General features: G+C 41.5%; 1 protein-coding gene and 1 pseudogene across 1 annotated transcript in view; one reads left to right on the top strand and one right to left on the bottom strand.

Moving 5' to 3' along the window:
- Positions 1-12,596, bottom strand: part of BMS1 (BMS1 ribosome biogenesis factor) — a 47,221-nt gene extending 34,625 nt beyond the window's left edge. Inside the window, exons 1-8 of the mRNA XM_008696225.2 lie at positions 12,523-12,596; positions 10,555-10,764; positions 8,712-8,902; positions 6,682-6,761; positions 3,719-3,907; positions 2,949-3,091; positions 2,087-2,208; positions 1,578-1,771 (exon numbers count right to left, since the gene is read on the bottom strand). Coding sequence (XP_008694447.1) covers positions 1,578-1,771; positions 2,087-2,208; positions 2,949-3,091; positions 3,719-3,907; positions 6,682-6,761; positions 8,712-8,902; positions 10,555-10,730 — 1,095 coding nt within the window. The 5' untranslated portion in view covers positions 10,731-10,764; positions 12,523-12,596. The remainder of the gene's footprint in view (positions 1-1,577; positions 1,772-2,086; positions 2,209-2,948; positions 3,092-3,718; positions 3,908-6,681; positions 6,762-8,711; positions 8,903-10,554; positions 10,765-12,522) is intronic.
- A 332-nt stretch (positions 12,597-12,928) lies between these two features.
- LOC103668072 lies at positions 12,929-21,986 on the top strand (annotated as a pseudogene).
- Positions 21,987-22,305: the final 319 nt, after the last annotated feature.

The following is a 22,305-nucleotide window of genomic DNA, read 5'->3' as shown; positions in this document are numbered from 1 at the left end:
TCTGGGGTTCATTTAAAAAAATTTTTGCTGCCTTTGATTCAAAATTTTCACTTCAAGGAATTTACTACATAGAAAGATCCCTCCCAGTGAGAAAACTGCATGCTTGAGAGTGCTAACTGCAGCAATATTCAAGCCAGGGGAAGCTAGGAGTGACCTCCCCACAGACTTCCAAGGGTTGATTCAATAAATAAGATTTATCCAGACAATGAAATACCACAGTTGTAAAAAAAAGACCAAAGCAGCTCTCCAAATACTAACAGGGAACAATGGAATCACAGATTCTTAGGTGTCCCCCAAAAGTTGCAAGAGCATTTAAAGTTGGAGCCCATATAAGAAATATTATGCGGCCCCTGGGTGGCTCAGTCAGTTAGGCATCCAACTCTTGATCTCAGTTCAGGTCTTGACCTCAGAATTATGAGTTCAAGCCCCATGTTGGGCTCCATACTGGGTGTGGAGCCCACTTAAAAAAATAGAAGAAAATAAAATATGAGGGCCTTGGTGGCTCAGTCAGCTAATCGTCTATCTTCAGCTCAGGTCATAATCCTGGGATCCTGGGGTCCTGGGATCAAACCCTCTATCAGGCTCCCTGCTTGGAGTGGAGCCTGCTTCTCCCTCTGCCCCTCCCCACTGCTTATGCTCTCTCTCTCGTTTTCTCTCTCTAGCCCTCTCTCTCTTTAAAATAAATAAATATTTTAAAAATAATAATAAAATATTACTTCTCTCACACACAGACACAAAGACCATCTACACATATACAAATACATGGTATTTACATATAACATGTAATAATCTAAATACACATAATATAATCTAGATAAATATACATATGTTCAGGGAGAAAAACAAAAAAAGAGAAAGGCCAAAGAGAGCTGGAAAACACACTGATATTGTATAGGCATACCTCAGAGATACTGTGGGTTCGATTCTAAACCACCACAATAAAGCAAGTCAAATGAATTTTTTGGTTTCCCAGTGCATATAAAAGTTATGTTTATACTATACTGTAGTCTATTAAGTGTCCAATAGCATTATGTCTAAAAAAAATGCACATACCTTAATTTAAAAATACTTTGCTAAAAATGCTAATCATCGAGATTTCAGTGAGTGATAATCGCTTATGACAGATACTCCAACAAATATAATAACAATGAAAACATTTGAAATATTGCGAGAGTTAACATAATGTGACACAGAGACACAAAGTGAGCAAATGCTGTGGGAAAAAAGGCACTGATAGACTTGTTCAATATAGGGTTGCCACAAACCTTCAATTTATAAAAAAAGCAATATTGGTGAAATGCAATAAAACAGAGCACAATAAAATGAGGTATGCTTGTATGAAGAGAGACTGGATGTACAGCACCAAACTGCTTGCAATGTTCACACTAGAAGACCTAGGGTCCCCTGTGTGTCTTGGCAACAGAATGGAGAACATGACTTTTACTTTCTGGTTGCTGCAATTATGTATTCTGTATATTTACAATATACATTGTAGCTTTTACCATAAATACAAATAAAGATAAAAAGCTTCAGTGTATAAAAGCTGACTACATTACTTCCTGTCATTTTCTTCTTACCGATTCCTGGAAGCCATGACTGCCACCAAGATCGACATAGACAGCATCTTTGTCATATAGGACACCACCAACTCCAGAGAGAGGTGCATAAACCAACTTCTCCTTCTCATTTAAGCAGCGCTTCTTTTGTTGCTCGGGAAGTGCACAGGGGTCCGGGAGGAAACTGACATCACTCACAGCAAAATCTCCTACACCTAGAAGACAGAAGAAGATGGCTTCAGCTGTAAGTGTTATCAACTCTCAACAAAAAAAGCCCACAGTTGGAAGGCTTCAAATACAAGGATATTGTTTGTCACTGGCACTCTGCCTCTCTAGCTAACCAACATCATCAGAGCAGAGGGGATTTGGTCAACTCAACACCTTTGCTAGCTGAGGCAGAGCTGAGTTAGTCTTAAAACTTATGGCCATGTGGCTCTATCTTGTTTGGCCATTTTTCAGTTTTCCTGAGAAATGAAGTAACTCATCCCAAGAGTTCTACAAATTTGATACATTTTACAACAAAAAGATACCTGGCATGTGAATTTGGCTTTTATTTTTCAAGTGTGCTCCTCTTAAATAACCATAAAGAGACACCTTTCGGTCACACTTGATATTTGTTCGAATGTCTTCTGGGTTTGTCAAATCTTCCATCCTAGAAAAATAAAACCCAATCATATGGCAGAAATGAATGTCAAAGTTTTTGTACCTCCCTTCACATGTCAAAGACTGATCAAATCCACTAGTTCACTGAACACGTTGTTTAGAAAATTATAGGAAATATAGAAATAAGAAAGTGCAGTTCACTATCTACCAGAGGAAAAGAAGCAAACACATGACTGCACTGCTCTTAGGCTCTATGTAATACACATTCTGTGAGTAAGATACCAGAAATGGGAAATAACGTGCACCTGAGGTTAAGGAAGAATGAAAACAGATCCAGAAAAACCCTTTATGGAAGAGGATTAAGCTTTGATTTGGGTTCTTTGGTGTGCCTTGGATTCTGGCAAGTAGAGAAAGGGATTACGGGCTGAGAAAACAATATGGAAAAATCATAAAGGACAGAAAGCACAAGGGCACATCTGAGTGACTAGAGCACCATGGTCCAAAGACAGTTATCACTGAAGATTAAGGTTGAAAAAGCAGGATAGGCCCATATCATGTAGCCTTAAATACTTCAAAATTCTCACATTTTTCTAAATATTTCATACTTTACTCCTGACGCCACACCATCTTTAGGTAATGATACAAAAAAGTAGATATTTTCCACCAACTACATTTCTCCCTCACTATTCAAAAATAAGCACAAAATAAGCTCTATTACTGTTCTTTTTCTGACCTTTGTAACTTTGAAATATAAAGGCCAGAGACAAAAACTTTATATGTACTTTTTACCTGTCTGCTAGGATGTAAGGATGAGAGGTTTGCCATGTAAGAGGCCTAAACTTCATAACTGTAATAAAACGGCCCAGATTGTGAATTTCTTGGTTTTGATATTCTCCATGTACCATTCCAGAAAGGTAGAACAGCTTGGCACCCTAAACATTAAAAGAGCAAAAAATTAAATTTCAATTAAATTCTTGTCAATACTACATCAAAATAAAGACCTGTAAATAAGAAGCTATCGTAAGGAAGACTTTTAGCAAACCACGTATCAATGCTTCCCAAACTTCTCTGCCTTCTTTCAGTACTCATCTTGTTAGGGTCTAGCAGAGGCAGAACTACAAATACATTTAGCTTCAAGACTGCTCTCCAGTCAAGCAGTGGCATATGTCTAGGGTACTGTAGAGAGAGGATAGTGAGGCTCCTGGGCACAGAAAAAATTCTAAGGCCAATGGGCCACAGCAGTATGCAGGGGAGGGTGGAGTGGCTGTACGTGTGCACTACAGTTCCTAGTCCTGTAATTAGGAGAAACTTCAGACAAACCCTATTAAATAATCACAAATCTAAAACACTTAGAGCCAGGTGTTGCCTGGTGCTGGGAGGCTACAGAGACAAATGAGATACACCAAGAGTTCTGAAATACAGACTATTCTGAGGAAATATTGCAGGGACTATGAACAGATATATATAAAAGAAACTCCAGAGGTGAATCCTGAAGGGGATGTTTTTAAATTTTTTTAAAGATTATAGTGTTAGTACTCAATAATTAATTCTCTTCCTACCGGGTAGACTTCTGTCCAGAACCTGTGTTTTAATCGCTTCTTTGTCTTCTTCAGTTGCTTATTATACTTGAAGGAATCTAAGTGAGTGAGAACGCCCATAATTTTGGGAAAGCCATGTACTTGACAGATGTTTAGAAACTCAAATGTTTCCATTTCAAACCCAAAGCTGGCATCTATAAGCATCAGAACCTAAAACAGAAAACACAATTACTCAAGGAAGCTACTCAAAATAGACCATAAGCAAACTATGGTCCTTGAGCCAAATATGACCCATGACCTGTTTTATAACTAAAGTTTTACTAGAACACAGTCATATTAATTTATTTATGTATTGTCTACACCTGTGTTTGCACTACAATGACAAAGTTAAGCAGTTGCAAGAGAAACTATGACCCACAAAGCTTAAGATATTTACCATCTGGCTCTTTACGGAAAAAGTTTGCCAAATCTTATTCGGGACTATATCAAATAATTACTTAGAGATCATCGTAACAGAGAAAATACCACCCTTTGACTTTCTCTAGAAGGCAACCATGAGACAATATACACCACAATATAAATTTCCACTTCCAAGAATTTGGATGTATTGGAAATAACCCAGAAAAGGCTGGGTCTAATTTGGCCCTCACCTGGAAAGTCCTCGCTTCAGGAAATCAAAATTTTTGTAAGGTAATTTTAGGCCAAATAACAGGTCTCTAACAAGAAAACCAAGTAACAGATCTCTGACATCCAAAAAATGGGATGAAGTGGTAATCAATGAAAAATACCAAAAATGTAAGAAAATCAAACATTTTTGTTTCAGTCATCTCAAAGGGAAAAAAAAAAGTTTTTTGCTGGGAGGTATATAGTAGGAAAGCTCTATCTTATGTTAACTTGTGACATGCAATTGCTCAGAAACTGAAAAGAAAAAAAAAAAAGCTACCAGTTTAGAATTGAGCCAAAAAATAGTGAAGTTATGAATGCTAATCTATAAGGCAATATAAGCATGTAAGACTAATTTTTAAAATTGATTCTTCAAACATGCAAAATAATCCGAGCTGATTCCTGGATACTTCTAGTTTTAATATATTAAAGACATCTCTGTTCTCATCTTTCTGTAGCTAATTAAAACACACACACACACACACACACAGAGAAATAGAAACAGGAACACTTATCTTTGGTTAAATTAAGGAACATTCATAGCCCTAAACCACAAAAATACACGAAGATGGGCCACTAAGCATTGCAAGAAAGTACAGCTGCCACTGCAGACCACAGGCCACGCTGGCAGGCAGAGTTCTTTCACACCACTGAACAGGCTGAAGATGAGCGGGCTGGCAGTGGAATAGCCCTATATGCCATTTGACACCACAGAGTGCCAAGGGGCAAGCAATTCACTGTAGGAACAGAAGAATAGGTAGCAACAGCCCCTTAGCAGACAGTCTTGTCAGCTAAAGACAAATGAAGCCTGTATTATTCCTTCAAAGCACACACGTGCACATACACACAAATCCATGTATGTTTATGCCTTTGCTGTGACTTAGAAGGCTTTATGACAACCCAGAGCAGAGCAATCAAAACTTTTTAAAAAGTTAAAAAAATTATGGTACATGCAACAGAATACTTAAAAAGAACAAGGTTGAGCTATAGTACTTATATACTTTTAAGACATATTGAGTGAAAAAAAAGCAAAGTACAGGACAGTATGTATAATAAATAGTGTATGCTTTAAAAGGGTTGCATGTGTATTTATATACATATCTAGGATATTGCTTTGAGGGAAACTGAGAGACTAGGGATCAGAGCAGGGAAGAGAAAACATGCATTGTATTCTGTAATACAGTTTGAATATTTTACCAAATGCACAGGTTCCTTTTTAAGTCTTAAAAAGATGTATATGAAAGACATCTTTCTTAATATGTCTATGCTTTTAAAATTAGGGACTTGGTATACCTTACATAAAAAAGAAACCGATTACTCATATGCTAAACTATTTTAATCATTTCAAAAACACAAGATATAATAAGTTTATATTATTTTATGTTGACAATGACACACTTATTTTATTAATAGTAGCATTACATGTTCAAAATTTGAATGCCATTGAGTTTGCTGATATTAGAATGGCACAGCTATAACATCTACATTAAATTACATTTTATTTTATATTTTAGGAGACTTCCTGGGCCAAAGGATAAAATCTGTAGCTCTTTGTCACCAAACAGCTTTCCAGAAATTGTTGAAACAAAAAACAAACAAACAAAAAAACGGCCTCTGTTAACCCACTCTTTCTAATCAATATGGCTTTATTTTTTTTTCTTAGATTTATTTTTGTTAATTTAAAATGTAATTAATGAACATTATCATTAAATGCAATCAAAGCTGGACAATTTCCATATGCTGTGTACCGTCTAGATTTTCTATTACAAACTCTGACAACTTCTCAAAGGCAATTCATGTACTTATTTTGTCATAATCATTAAGAACTATAGAGTTTCTGGCACCACCAAGAGCAGAGTTCCCATCCTCAGATTAACTTCTAGGGCCTCAATTTCATCCTATGTAAACTGGAGATAATACCTACTTATCTCTAAGACATAGTGGGGGATTTGATTAACTAAATTTTGAGAAACCTGTTAGCACAGTGCCTAGTAACTGTTCAAGAAATGGTCTTACTACTTATATATTTGTATGTCTGTATGTATGTCTATCTGTATGTATATCTTAATTAACTATGTTTGTTACAGGTTTTTTTCTGTAATTTGCTTTTAGATTTGAGACTACATTTCATTGTTCATATTCCACTTTTATTATAACAATATTATCACCATCATGAATTCAAACACATCTATGGTAACCCTGATTATATTCAGCATTCCTTTAATAATCCTAAACCTTTCTTTCCTTCAACATGAGATAAATAATCTACCACACTGCTGTTAAGTCCTCATCATAAATTCACACTGCCCCCACTGACTTACCAAATCTGCCACTTTAGCCAGATCAATCATCATGTTAATGTCACACCCACATTCAATAATGGTGAGTCTGCGCTTTTTACCTGTAAGTGAAAAGATAAAAATTTTATTTTTTTAGGGGCGCCTGGGTAGCGCAGTCGTTAAAGTGTCTGCCTTCGGCTCAGGGCGTGATCCCGGCGTTCCGGGGTCGAGTCCCACATCGGGCTCCTCTGCTGGGAGCCTGCTTCTTCCTCTCTCACTCGCTTGCTGTGTTCCCTCTCTCGCTGGCTGTCTCTCTGTCACATAAATAAATAAAATCTTTAAAAAAAAAAATTTTATTTTTTTAAAGATTTTATTTATTTATTTTAGAGAGAGAGAGAAAGAGCACGCTAGTAGGGGGAGGAGCAGAGGAAGAGGGGGAGAGAGACAGAATCTCAAGCAGACTTTGCGCTGAGTGCGGAGCCCCACACAGGGCCCAGTCTCACCACCCTGAGATCATGACCTGAGCCTAAATCAAGAGTCAGATGCTTAACTGACTGTGCCACCCAGGAACCCCCCATAAATTTTACTTTTAAAAAATCTTGAAAAAATATATCCATTTACTCTAATTACCATTTTAAATTCTATCCAGTAAGGTTTTCTTGCTATGTTCCCTAATTTTAAAATAATATCGAAAGTCAACCCACATGAATAAAGTGCTCAAACAGGTAAAATTCTGACTGGAATGGACAGAGAAGCAAGCTTCATGATGACCGTGATCCTGCTGTTCAGCAGCAGGCCAACACTTCTATCTTTATCAGTTTTCCACGTTCCCACTATAGCTAAAAACAACCTCAAACCTCATGTAAGAGACTCTTCATGGAACAATCATTATTTCTAACTTAAGTTAAAAGGAATCGGTCTGTAACTCTTGATCTTAGAGTTGCGAGTTCAAGCCTCACGTTAGGGGTACAGTTTACAATCAATCAATCAATAAAAGTGGGCCGCCTGGTTATCTCAGTCAGTGGAGCATGCGACTCTTGATCTCCAAGTCAGGAGTTCAAGGCCCACCATGGGGGTAAGAGTTTACTTTAAAAAAAAAAATTAAAAAGAAATCTGTCAAAATGANNGGAATGCCTTTAAGATAAAGAAAAGCCTTGGGGCACCTGGGTGGCTCAAGCTGGTTAAGCATCTGGCTCTTGGTTTTTGGCTCAGGTCATGATCTTGGGGTCCTGGAATCAAGCGTTGCATTGGGCTCTGGGCTCCAAGCTCAATGGGGAATCTGCTTAAAAGATTCTCTCCCTTTGCCCCTGCCCCCACTTGCTCTTGCATGCTCTCTAAAATAACTAAATAAATCTTCAAAAAGAAAGAAAGAAAGAAAGAAAGGAAGGAAGAAAGGAAGAAAGGAAGAAAGAAAGAAAGAAAGGAAGAAAGAAAGAAAGAAAGAAAAGAAAAGAAAAGAAAAACCTCAATCCAACTATATTACTGCTATAATCAGAAATTTCTGAGGCTCAGTCAGTAGAGCAAGCAACTCTTGATCTTGGGGTTGTGAGTTCAAGCCCCATGTTGGGTGGAGATATTACTTAAAAATAAAATCTTAAAAAAAAAAAGAAATAAATTTCAGATTCTTCCATTGTCATTTTGGGAATTTGTTTCATCTTCCCTCAAACAGAAAGGTCACCATCTCCCAGACCAGACAAATTCTCACAGAAAAAGAGAGGAAATCCCTCACTTTCCTAATAATGTGGCTTCATGAGGGCAAGCAACATGCCTGACACACAGCCTGTTAAATGAAGGTGGTCACCACGAACAACCCAGGCTGCCCAGGCCTGCCAAACCTTTCAGAGGAACACGCTTGGTAAATCCATATAGCAGTCAGAATAAGGTATACATTTACATCATTATTGTATTGGGGAATCTATCCTTTTTTAAAGCTGTAACCAATTTAGTACAAAAGAGGTAATATGAAGTGAGAACATTACTTTAACATTTACCAGTCAAGAAAATGTTCAACAAAGACATGCCTGCCCCTCAGATGACATATGCCCTATCAGCCTGGGGTAGCACACTCCTACCTGACACGATCGTTACGGGGCCTCTGATCTCTGTCAGCTTCTGCCTGGTGAAGTTCCGAATGAGGCACTGGATCAAAGTGCTCTTTCCAACTTTTGGAGGCCCCATCACCACCACCACTATAGGTGGGGGCTCTAATGGAGTTCGATCAACCACTGGAATGTGATGCTTTTTTGTCTTCAAGTCCTGAGTTCTATTTGTAAAAAGAAAGAAAAATTAAATCCATTTTCAAAATATAAAAGGCATCATCCTTGGAGCACCTGGGTGGCTCAGTTGTTAAGTGTCTGCCTTCGGCTCAGGGCATGATCCCAGCATTCTGGGATCGAGCCCCGCATCAGGCTCCCTGCTCCGCTGGGAGCCTGCCTCTTCCTCTCCCACTCGCCCTGCTTGTGTTCCCTCTCTCACTGGCTGCCCCTCTCTCTCTCTCTGTCAAATAAGTAAATAAATAAAATCTTTAAAAAAAAAAGGTATCATCCTTATAAATAAGATTTTATTTTATTTTATTTATTTATTTTTTTTTAAAAGATTTTATTTATTTATTTGACAGAGATAGAGACAGCCAGCGAGAGAGGGAACACAAGCAGGGGGAGTGGGAGAGGAAGAAGCAGGCTCATAGCGGAGGAGCCTGATGTGGGGCTCGATCCCAGAACGCCGGGATCACGCCCTGAGCCGAAGGCAGACACTTAACCGCCGTGCCACCCAGGCGCCCCATAAATAAGATTTTAAAGAGAGCAGAACAGACGATATGGATACGATTAACTTGTTAACTTCTAGACCCAATCCAAATAACCCCTTTAGTAAATATATAACAGAGTGACTTCAACAGTACAGAGTACTGAAAACTATACACATCTTAAATCTGATTGCTTTATTAGCTGACTGTAATAGTTTAAAATAAAAAGATAAACGTGCAGGCAGTGTATCATAATAACAGCAGAAGCTCTGGAGTTAAATTTGGCTCTCCTATTAGAATTTAATTCAATAATATTTAAAGTACACTGCCTGGCTTATAATAAGAACTCATTAAATAAAGCTATTTATTACTACATATTATATGAAACATGTCCAGAAAAAAAAAAAACACAAGCATATCTATTACCATAGAAATTGTTTAAATTTTTTTTTTAAGATTTTATTTATTTATTTGACACAAAGAGACAGCCAGCGAGAGAGGGAACACAAGCAGGGGGAGTGGGAGAGGGAGAAGCAGGCTCCCAGCGGAGGAACCTGATGTGGGGCTCGATCCCAGAACGCCGGGATCACGCCCTGAGCAAGAAGGCAGACGCTTAATGACTAAGCCACCCAGGCGCCCCAGAAATCGTTTAAATTTTACAAACAAATTCACTCTTTCTTTCTAGTAGGCTCCATGTGCAGTGTGGGGTTCAATGCCAGGCTTGAACTCACACCAGAGTCGGACGCTTAACCAACAGAGCCACCCAGTAGCCCCACAAAACAAAGAAATTCTATAAAGAAAAACTCTTAAGCTTTTCTTTTGGGAAAAAAAGCCAATACAGGGCAGATACTGGAGGCAAGCTTCCACAGGAAAGACTACTTGCTCACATTTTATTTATTTTTTTAATGTAGGGTCCATGCCCAGCACGGATCCCAATGCAGGGCTTAAACTCACAACCTTGAGATCAAGACCTGAGCAGAGATCAAGAATTGGACACTTAGCCAACTGAGTCACCTAGTCACCCTGCTCACATTTTAGTAAAAGGAATATGGCATGCATCTTCAAGTCCTTCAAAGCTGTTAAAGACTCATGAATCCAAACATCATCTGGGGAGGCTCCTACTGTTTGAGAAGAATAAATGGAATGAACAACTGGAATCCAGCGAAACATACCTGTGAAAGGATCGAGCCATCCGCACAGCAGACTGGACTGCAAAAGCTTTGGGGTTTCTCTTCCGGGCATCTTCCTCATCTCCAAGTTGGAGATCCTGCAGATGCCGTTTCTTTTTCTTCTCAGCTTTGGGCCCACTGTTTTTCTTTCTGTGTTTCTTCTGGTCCTTAGTCTCCATAATGGCTTTTTACCAATTCACAAGTAACTATAACCTACATTGATGAGGCAGGGATGTGGGAAACATTTTACAATCCAGAAAACACCCAAGGAAAAACAGTAAATTTCATTTATTTCTTTATGAAGAGATAAGGTATTCCGGCAACAAGGACAGAAACTGCTTAATACTATTCCCAATTTCATTTCTCTCTGTTATGCTATAAATTAGATTTGCTAGTTATTTCTGCTTAAATTACTTTTTATTCATCTTCTCTATATCAACACTATTTTTGCAGTATGGAAATACTCTATACCTATACTTTTCAATACAGTGGCCACTTACCACATGTGGCTTCTGAGAACTTAAAATGTACCCAATGAAACTGAGAAACTGAAATTGAATATAATTTTAATTAATTCCATTCTAAATTTAAATGGCCATATGTGACTAGTAGTTACCATACTGGACTGCTCAGCGGAAAATATCAATTGGACTAATGAAGTAGTTTCCAAACTTAAACCATCTTTAAGACATTTTAACAAATTAAAGCATTTTAATAATCCTCCAATATGACAGCTTCCATTACTTTTAGTACCTGTTGATTCTGTAAAACTTTTAAATTACAATAATCATTTACATACATTTTAAAAAACAGTAACATCTAGATGTGTGAGATATGGTTGGTTGTGGGTGATGCCTGGAGACCACATGGATCTGCAGAAACCCTTACAAAGAATTCTGAGTGTCCCAGGAACTCATGGAGCATAAATTGAGAACCACCAAATTAGTGAGCTTTTTTAGGAAACCAGGCTGCATATAATCTGAGCACTTGGCTAACTAAAAAGAAAAAGAAACTAAGAAAAAAGGTCACTTCACTCAGTTAAGGTACTGAATCAATTTCAGTTCAATAAATATTTGTAGGGGCGCCTGGGTGGCACAGCGGTTAAGTGTCTGCCTTCGGCTCAGGGCGTGATCCCGGCGTTCTGGGATCGAGCCCCACATCAGGCTCCTCTGCTATGAGCCTGCTTCTTCCTCTCCCATTCCCCCTGCTTGTGTTCCCTCTCTCGCTTGCTGTCTCTATCTCTGTCGAATAAATAAATAAAATCTTAAAAATAAATAAATAAATAAATAAATAAATAAATAAATATTTGTGTCTGCCTATGATGTACTAGGCATTTTGCCAAGAGAGGCTGTGATCTGACAGCGAAGAAAATCCAAATAGTATCTTTCATGCCTTGCAGTAAAGGGCCACATGAGAAGGCTGCACTCGGATCAGAGACTTCCCACGGACACACACAAGCGCAAATAAAAAGTCCACATATACCAGCATAATGTAATGAAACACCAGCCAGGAGTTAGGAGAGCCGAGTCCTAGGGAACGCTTTGAAACTAAATGGCTACGTGATTTCAGGACGTTATTTTTCTTTACTAAATGTTGGTCCCAAACTTGTATTGACACTTTTCTCCCTTTCTTGGGGAGCAGGGAGAGGGACGGGAAAAGCACAATTTGGAATCAACAGATGTGGCCCAGGTCTGAGTCACCTGCTAGGATTACCCCGTCAAGAAACGAACTTTCTTCTCCCTGTCACCTCTCCACCCCGTTCGGGCTCTCTACACGAATTCATTCAGCCAGTCCCAAGGACCTCGGAGCAAGACTTCGGCAGGTACTATGTGTGAAAGGTCCAGTGCCTAAGGCGCTCCTCAGAGGCAAAAAGTGTCCTGGCAGACCTTGCCAAGGACGACTCGCAAAACTCTCAGAGCCCCAGTCCCCGGGACCCCACCGCCGCCGCCCCCCGTACCCCGCGGCCGTTACCGGGTTCACAACTGCTTCTTCTCAAGCCCGCATGGACAGCGCCGGAAACGGAAGTGCGCCCTACGCGCGGACTTTACAGGCCGGTAGGAAACAAGGCGACAGAAGAAAGAGACCGGCCAGAAGGAAGGCTTCTGATTGGCTGAGGACGGTCCGGCGACAACTGCGCGGTGGGATCCAACCTGAAGCCGCGCGCCGCTCCGCCCCGCCTCGCCCCGCCGGATTGAATCCAATCCCGGCCCAGCGGGGACGACGGCCGCGCTGTCCACGCTGCGTTGGGGCTAGGAGCCGCATTCGCCGCGCACACCCACGTTCCCGGGGAGGCCGTGGCGACAGTGCGGCCTACAGCCCGTTCCTCGGTGTAGGACGAAAGACGAAGTAACATATTTAGTCTCGGTCAGCCGTAGTCATGGCACCCGTCCCCTCCGAATGCCACCGGCATCAGGTCCCTACATGGCCTATTGGAATATCCCACGGTTGGGAGTCTCTCTGGCTCATCTGCCTGCTCATCTTTAAAGATGACAGAGCTGGACATTCTCGGACTTCGTTAGTGCGGTAATTCCCTCTTTTGCCAGCACCAAGACTGAGGGCAGGGACAAACTCTGACCCAGCACGTTCTCTGTTCCTGGAAATAGAGCTTTCCCTGGAAGAACGCAGCCTCTTGCGTTTCTTCCAGCGCAGGTTTGCCTTCCCAGGGCCCTGCCCATTCCCACCTAAGGGACTGCCTTGAAGTTCATCTAACCCCCATCTCAGGTGAGCTGGATGTCCTCGTGACTACAAAGCTGTGTACATTTTCTGAGTTTATGTCTCCCTCTTGTCTTGAAGGTTTTCTTTTCAGTATGATCTCACCAGTGCTCCTGAGGCTCAGTTCTACCCCCACAAAACTAGGCTCACTTTGGTACGTGAGACCTCTATGCTTCATGCTTTTCACAGTGATCTCATTCTCTCCCTCAGCATCCCACAGTTATTCACTCTGCGGTGCTAGGAAGGGCTACCCTACAGGAAACACACTTCTCTCATCTGTCAAGAGTGTGTAATTTTGTAACTCCCTCCAACAGTATCCCTCTCACTTCTTGGAGCTTTCAGTTTACAGGTAGATAATCCCAACATTCTCTTGGCTCCATGAGTCCCACTTTTGTCCTCTGTCTTACATCAGCCCCTCACTCTGCCTGTGACCAGACCCTAGACCTTGTCAGGTCCAAGGATTGCAATCCCCGAAGCATCCCACACTGACTGCCACCTCCCATCATACCAGGTTACTCCCTCTAATGCCCTGAAACCGACTGTAATCCATCCAGTACCTCCGACCCAGAGCTTAATACCTTCCTCCCTTGATGACTTCTTCCCTATAATAAGCTAGCTTAAACTCCATGGGCAATCATTATCATCAGTGCCTTGTATACTGCCTCACCTCTCTGTCACTCATCATATCTTCTTGGTGAAATAAGAGCCCTGGGTAAACCCAATTCTCCATCTACTTACTGCATGCTACAACAAATGGCTGGAAGAAAACCCGGAACCATGCTGCTAACTTTGCCTGGTCTATGCCATTCTTCCAAACGAGTATTTCCCATCTCCTCTTCTCTCTTCATCTTTCCCACCACCTTTCCCCTCCTTGCTTCTGACGTCACAAAAAAAATGGAAGTGGAGACTCCCACCGTCACAGACTTTCACCATCACATCCACTCATGCCCGCCTCTGCTGCCTCCCTTACTGTAGGTGAGCCACCGCTATGTCCACCTAAAGGAATCCTGCACTCATGAGTGCAAGATCCCGTCATCTACAGGGTATCACTCCCCCCAGTCTATTCTCTCCCCAACAGCATCAGTTTTGACTGGACTATTCCCATCACCGTACAACACGCAGTTATTCCTCTCATCTTCGAAACAAACTCCTCTTGGCCCACTTCCTATAACAGATACTACACCTTTTCTCCGTGCCCCTTTGTAGCAAAATTTCACAAAGGAATTGTCAATATGTTCTCCAGTTCCTCTCCTCCTATTCTTAGATTCTTTTTGCTCCCAGCACACCTCCCACAGTCTTGGCTGCTCCTTCTCAGCCTTTGCTAAAGGTTCTTTCACTCCTACCTGACATGTTGAAGTTAGCCCACAGGACTTGGCCTTTGATCTTCTTCTCTTCTGTGTCTGTACTTCTTCCCTGGGTAATCTCATTCTGCCTTGTAGTTTTATATGTCATCTGTATCAGTTAACAATTTATTGTATCTCTGCTACAAATTCATTCTTAATTGCCTACTCTAAAAATTTGTCCTTTGACACTAGTATATGTTAATTTTTGTCAGTAGGGGGCGATGGAGAGACTTTGCAGGAGCCAGCAGTCTTTCTCCCTGATTCTACTCTGCTTCTTGGCCAGGCTCCTGCAGGTGGGTCATTTTTCCAGGGCCAGCGCCTCCAGTGTGTGGTGACCAGCAGCGCGCCACGCTTTCTCCCCTTACCCCCACCTCCTGGCACTTTTGTCATGGATTGACTCTCCTGAGACACCTACCTCTTCCCCAGCACCCAGACAGGGATTGCCAGCAAGTTCCAGTGGTAGAACACTACAGAGACCGCCATGACACCAGTGGGGCGTAGTCATACCCCTTCAATAAGGTCTAGATCTTAGATGATAAGACTTGGAGTTGAGGAGGGGGACTCTTCCTGAGCCTTCTATCCCTGTCCTAGGGTAGTGGCTGCTCCTCAGATCTGCCATTCTTAATATTCTTTAGAGTTCTCTCTTTATGAGCCCATATCCCGTTGCTCCAATTCCCTGTTGTAGTTAATAATGCTTAATGTAAACTTTTCCTGTTCATATTACAGTGAGTTTCTCTTTCTTGATTGATTGGACCCTTACCATTACATCATCATTTGCCAACAACTCCTAAATTTATATCAATGACTCAGACCTCTTTCTTGAACTCCAGCTGCCTCCCTGACCTATCCATTTGTTTTGTTTTGTTTTGTTTTGTTTTGTTTTGTTTTGTTTTGTTTTGTTTGAGATAGAAACTCCCAATTATTAATGCCAAAAAAAAATTTTACACATCATTTAAAGATACACAATAAATCAGTTATGTCCTGGTAATGGAACCAAATGGCTTGGGGACAAAAGTATGGGGACTCTTCATGCATACATTTACAAATCTTTTGAATTTTGAATTATGTGAATATATTATCTACTTCAAATTAGAATAAAAACAAAAATTTTAAAAACTTTCCAAAATCTTTTCTGCCAATTATCTTATTCTCCCCCATCAAAAAGTTTGTGTGATGTGATGTGTGGTGGGGCCGTTAAAACTGAACTGACATATCCATTTGTATGTATAATAGACATCTCAAATGTAACATGCCCAAATAGACTGCCTGCCAAGTTTTTATCTCAGTTGATGACTGTTGTAGCCATAAAGTTGATTAGGCCAGACTCTTCAGACACATCCATGTCTCCTCTCTTTTTCTATCCTCCATATCCAAACTGTCAGGAAATTAATGTTGACTTGACCTTTAAAATACAACTAGAATCCAACCACTTTTCACCATCTCCCATACTACTACTCTGAGCTGAGTCCCATCTTATCACACATGGATTAATGCAAAACCTCTTGATGATCTTCCTGCTTCTACCCTTGCCCTTGCAAATTCACAGTGCAGCAGCCAGAGTGATCCTGGTAAAACATAAGGTGCCATTGGGAATTTAAATTGGTATAAACACTGGAAAATAGTTCAACATATTATTACTGAGCATACACTTATCCTATAAGCCAGTGACATAAATATATACAGAAAGACATATACAAGAGTGTTCATAGCATTATCCAAACTGGGAAAACAACAAAAGTCCATCAACAAAAGCATGAATAAACTAGAAATATTGATACAATGGAATAATACGTAACAATGAAAATAAACCACCATGAGGGACAACATAGATGATGTTTAGTAAAAGAAGACAGACACAAAGGAGAACATGTTGTTTCTGTTTAAAGTTTGAAATTAGGCAAAATTGACATATGGCAATGGAAGTCAGGATAATTGTTACTTTTGTAGAGGAGGGGAATATATGACTGGGAGGGGTCTGTGGACAGCTTCTGGAGTGCCTAGGAACATTCTCTTTACTCCTCTGGTGTTAGTTGATGGGTTGTTGACTTTGTAAGTAATTATCGAGCGGTACACTTGAGCTTTGTGTGCTTTCTGAGTATACATCCTATCCTATTCAAGTTTACAAGTCATATTATAAGTCAATGTATATTCTGTTCATGTTTATAAATCATGTATTTTATAGTCAATAAATTGCCATTTTACATTCTTAGCCATTTTTCTTTCCTATTAATACTTAACTATGGATTAAGATTTCCCATGTATATCTAGGAACCTTCCAGAGATTGCCGAGGGGCTTCTTAGAGAAAGTGATTCTTAGTCTATTTGGGGTAATAGATCCCTTAGAGAATTTGATGCATGTCCAGAAAAATGTACTTTTTTGTTAAAATTTCACACATTTTTGGACCCATGAAAGCCTACAATAGCCCAGATTAAAGTTTTCCAGAGTCTACTTCTGAAATCCTCAGGAGTTCTCCTGCAGGGAGAGGAGCAGATGCCCAACCCCAGATGGGCCTACAGGGAAGAAGGGGCAGTCTCCTCCACATTCTTTGCCTTCTGGCCAGTGGGCCAGGCATGAGGCAGTGTGTCCCTAGCCCACAGGGGTATGCCATGGAGAATGGACAGCAGTCAGTGAGGCTCTTATTCAGGTCAGCTGGAGGTGAGGCTGTTCAACCATCGCATAACCTGCTACCGTTATCCATGGCCTCAGGGGGTGACTTCTGGGCCACTTATCAGTGGGATCACCGTGTCAAAGGTTTATCATGAGCGCACTATGGTCAAGCAGAGGCACCCAGAGTGTGTCAGGTTGTGCGGCCACCAGCTCAGTCCCCATGGCAGCATAAAGATGTTTTGTGTGAAGGACAGGACCATCTCTACTTCCTGGGTCTTCCACTTGCAAGAAAAGGACTTGTGTCCCGGAAAAGAGAAATGCTCAGGGTGGTAGAAGATAGTATAGGACAAGCACCACTCCTCTGGGCTCCTCACCTGAAAACTCAAGATAAGCCTCATCAGACCAATTTCAGAAACAGGCTGGAGGACTTGGGAAGGTGGGATTGGAAGGGCTGATGGCCACAGGGAGTCAGAGATGGTCTAGGGCCATGGTCTTCAAACCCTAGCAAACATTCAGAATGTCTCGTAGGGCTCATAAAAACAGAGATTGACAGTCCCGCCTGAGTTTCTGATTCGGTAGAGCTTGGGTGGGGGCTGAGGATTTGCATTTCAAGAAGTTCCCAGGTGAAGCCGCTGCTGCTGGTCCTGGGACCAGCATTGAGAAGCACCAGTCTACAGGATTTCGGGTTTCCAGGAGGCCCTGCCCCTATGGATGTGTTACCTGTCCAATTGATCTTGGAGATTCAGGTCCTGCCCATAATTGTGGCTTGCCAAATCCCTCTGTATGGCAAAAAGTATGAGCAGGAGCCAGTAAGAGCCACTTCCTGGATGTAGCAGAAGCCAGTCAAAGCTCCTATCTCCACAGTTCATCTCTCAGTAACGTCAGCCTCCTCTCCTCTCACTTGCACCTGCTGGGAAAGAGGTGTGGACCTGGCCTCCAGAATCAGCCCTGGCATTCATCATGGGTGGCAGGTCACTGAGCCTCACTGGCCTCATGTCCTAAATTGTCAGGTAGGTGAAGGCAGGCAGGTACTCACAAGAGCCATGATGACTCAAACATGGTCAGGGTCAGACACCCAAACTCGCCCCATGACTCAGAGGCCTCGAGGGCAGGCCCAGCAGCCCTAGGGGTCCAGTTCTCCTCTGCCATCCTCAGCTAAGCAGCATATCCAGTTTGTAGAGAGGAGAGTGAGACTTAGAGAGTCTGAACACTGCTTTGTTCTTCTGCACTCTATAAATCTGAGCTCTCTTGCTCAACCCAGAGCCCTTGCTTTCTCCATCGAGCTACACACTGGGGCTGCCTGTGAAAAGTGCTAGGATGGGAGGACACAAGTCAAAGTCGCCAGCCCGAGTGTGTCTGAGGTGGCAGCGGGCCTGCTGCTCCTAGGAACCTGGATGGATCTAAAAGAGAGAGAAATGGGCCACGACCAGTCAGGTGGAGCTGTGCATTCTGGCCAGGCTCCTGGCCAGACCCCTGCTCCCCTTTCTCCTTCCCCTCCACCTACCAGCATCCATGAATACCCACTTGGTACTAGGCCCTGGCAATCTAGAAGCCATAGGGACAACCCTGCCTTCAGTGACCTCACAGCCTAGCTGTAAAGATCAGACACATCATGTACACCTAGAAATGAAGTAGAAATAAATCAAGAAAGAAAACCACCACTTATTTTGGGAGCACCCAGGAGTGACATCCGGGTATGCCCTTCTGGCTGCTTTATTCAAGGCTTGTCTAGTAGCAACCTTCTAAAGCCCCCAAGGAGTAGAAAAGGCTAGTGTGATTGGGACAGAGATGGAGAACCATTTCCAGGCCAATGAGTCCCTTAATTCCACTACATGGCTTTCTCCCCATACTCATGTGGCTTGGTCTAGGGAACATCAAAGTGGTTTCAGATATAGTATGAAAAAAAGTCTGTGCATTTGCTCTATCAATGAGTACATCTGTTTTCACTCAATAAGCTGTCAATATTTATAAATAACCCACTATCTTTGGGATAGCTTAATGATGAGATAATTATATTTAGAGCTTCACTTGATGGAGACAATTAGATAGCAGAAACCACAGTAGTCATGTGGGTCTAAACGATGGTATCTAGGCTGCTGCTGTTGGTTTGTCCTGAAAGCAGCCCTGAGATTGTTATTTAAAAAAAAATTTTTTTTTTAATTTATTGGTCAGAGAGAGAGAACATAGTGGAGGGAGAGGCAGGCAGAGGGAGAAGCAGGCTCCCCACTGAGCAAGGAGCCCAACGTGTGACTTGATCCCAGGATCCTGGGATCATGACCTGAGCTGAAGGCAGACACTTAACCGACTGAGCCACCCAGGCGTCCTACAGCCCTGAGATTTTAAACTCATTGTTCTGTTTATCTATTACCACTTAACAAACCAACCAAAAACTTGGAATAACCACAAGATTTTGGGATCTTTGGCCAACCCAAGATCACAAAGATTTTTTTCCTTTGTTTTCTTCTACAAGTTTTATACTTTTAGGCTTAACATCTAGGTCTATATCCATTTTTACTTCATTTTTATATATTGTAGAAGGTGTAGATCAAAGGTTTTTTTGCATAAGAATATGTAAATGTTCCAATGCCATTTATGGAATATCCTACCCTTTCTCTACTGAATTGCCTTTGCATTTTGCTCATAAACAGTTCTCCATATATATGCTGGTCTATTTCTGGACTCTATTTTCTGTCCAAGTAATATATTTGTCAATATTTATGTCAATACCACCCCGTCTTGATTGAGGTAGCTTTATAAAACTTGAAACCAGGAAATCTTAACCCTCCGACTTTGCTCTTATTTTTCTAAGTTGTTTCATTATTCTAGGTCCTTTACATTTCCATGTGAGTTTTACAACCGACTCCTCAATGTCTGTTTTTTCATGAAAGCCACTGAAGCAGATGGACAAGGGCCTCTAAAGGTGGCTGCCAGCAGCTCCGTGCTCTGGTTTACAGCAGGGTATAGCGATGACCCTCCCCCTAGCTGTAGGCATCTCACCCTGTGCCCTGGTAGCAGAAGGGACCTGGGACCTAGGAGAAACATGAGCCTTTCTCAGAAGGGGTGGCTCGAGGAGCGGGTCCTGCGGCAGGCCCAAGCTGGCCCAGAGACAGCAGTAGCCATCTGGGGATGCTCCACTCTATCTAGCACTGGAGATAGACTGGGTACACGAGCAGGTGGAATGGGCCAAACTGCAAACCCCGATAGCAGTTTTGCAAAGAAAAGGAAAAGATCAAGAAAACTTGAAGCACTTTGTGAGAATAATGGTGTTAGCATATGCACTAAAACAAGAAAGGGTAAAATATCACAAATTATATGGCACAAAACTGAACCATGATGATTTCAAAATGCCACCCTTTGAATCAGAAGAAACCAAAGATACAGAAGCTCCCACAGGACCTCAGAAGAGCCGGTGAGAGTGGAACAAGGCAGACGGCTATTAAGACAACATCTTTAGGAAGCAGGTTACACAGATACATTAGATGTACAGCGTCAGCAGGTCAGGCCATTACTTGGACTGTCTAACCCAGAACCAAATGAATCATTGGAAACAAAGAATTTAAAACAGATCCTGAATGGAGGGGAGTCTCCTAAGCAAAGAGGACAAATCAAAAGGTCCTCTGGTGGTGTTCTTGAGACATTCAGTTTCTGAGAAAATGCTGATGATAGTGATGAAGAAGAGGATAACGTCATGACTGAAGTTCAGTATCTTAGAAAGAAAAGACAAACCTCGGATGAATAAACACAAACTAGGTAATGAAGGTTTAGCTGCTGACCTAATGATCCCGATACTGAGAAAGAATGGAGAGAATTCGATTTTTGTGGGACTGAAGATGATGAAGGAGCTGAAGAAGCATGAGGTGCAGGGATGGCACAGAATGGGCTGAACCAATAATGTTTCTGTTAGGAGGAGGCTAGTCATTTTCTGTGGGTTCTGATGATGTTTTGTGAAGTGTAATGGGCCTGGAAACCTTGCAGACTTGACAGTAATAAAACACGCGGACTAGAGTTATGGCTTGTTTGGCTGTCAAAAGGGATGTCTTTCAAAAGACATGGAACCCCAAGTATACACTACATAGGCATTTTGATGGAGTACGGCTATTAAGGCATTCGCTTTTCAGCCTGTAAAACTTGCCCTGGTTACTGCGTCTGAGGACCGCTCTGAAACTTTGGAACTTGGAAAGAAACAGCTCCTGCTCAAAAGAGTGTCTCTTTAGAGGTAAAGCCTACCTACACATGTAGGGCCTACACTGGCCGTGCTCTGTCATTTGCTATTAGTCCTAGTGGAGAACAGTGTTGTAGTGGTAATCCGGATGCAACCATCCAGTGGTAGAACAGGCCTAGCCCCAGTGTGGATCCTTATGCTACATGTGAACCAAATGTTCTAGCTGGCACTTTAGTTGCTTATACAGATGCTGTTTCCGGTCTTGGAATTAAAAAAAAAAAAAAAAAAAATCAGTTACTGTCTTGTTCAGCAGATGGCACTGTTAGGTTATGGAATCTGGGAAAAACTAGCATGTATTTTCACTTAGAGACAAGCAGTGTGTAACACCTACATCAGTTCACTCAATAGCTGGGGTCCAGTTCATAAGGTGATCTCTTTCAACACTGAAAGTACAGTTAATTTATGGTTTAGAAATATCAGTCATTGGTGATGATTTCATCACAGATAGATGCTGGTTTACAATCCAATAAACACATTAACAGAGTAGTAAATCATCCCACACTTCCTGTTATAAAAAACTGCTAATGAAGATAGACACATCAAATTTTTGCAATAAAATGGGTAAAATGATCCATTCTATGGTAGTTCATTTAGATGCTGTTACAAGTCTAGCAGTATACCCTAAGAGAGTCTATTTGAATTTAGACAGTACATAGAAAGAGATTAAATTGGAATTTAGACAGTACATAGGAAGAAATTAGATAAATCAACATATGTTGTTTGCCATCCATCAAAAGCATGTATTACCAGTGTAGGGGCTGATACCCTTGCCAAAGTATTTGTGTGACTCAACAAAAACTTGCATCATAACAACAGATTTGCTTGGACAGAAAGAGGGTCTGCATCATGGCCATCAAGTGGTCACCGCT

The sequence above is a fragment of the Ursus maritimus genome, unplaced genomic scaffold (genome assembly GCF_017311325.1).
Source record: "Ursus maritimus isolate PB19 unplaced genomic scaffold, ASM1731132v1 scaffold_7, whole genome shotgun sequence".
Classification (NCBI taxonomy): Eukaryota; Metazoa; Chordata; class Mammalia; order Carnivora; family Ursidae; genus Ursus; species Ursus maritimus.
Note: the sequence above shows the minus strand (reverse complement) of the source record. Positions and strands in the feature narration are given on the sequence as shown.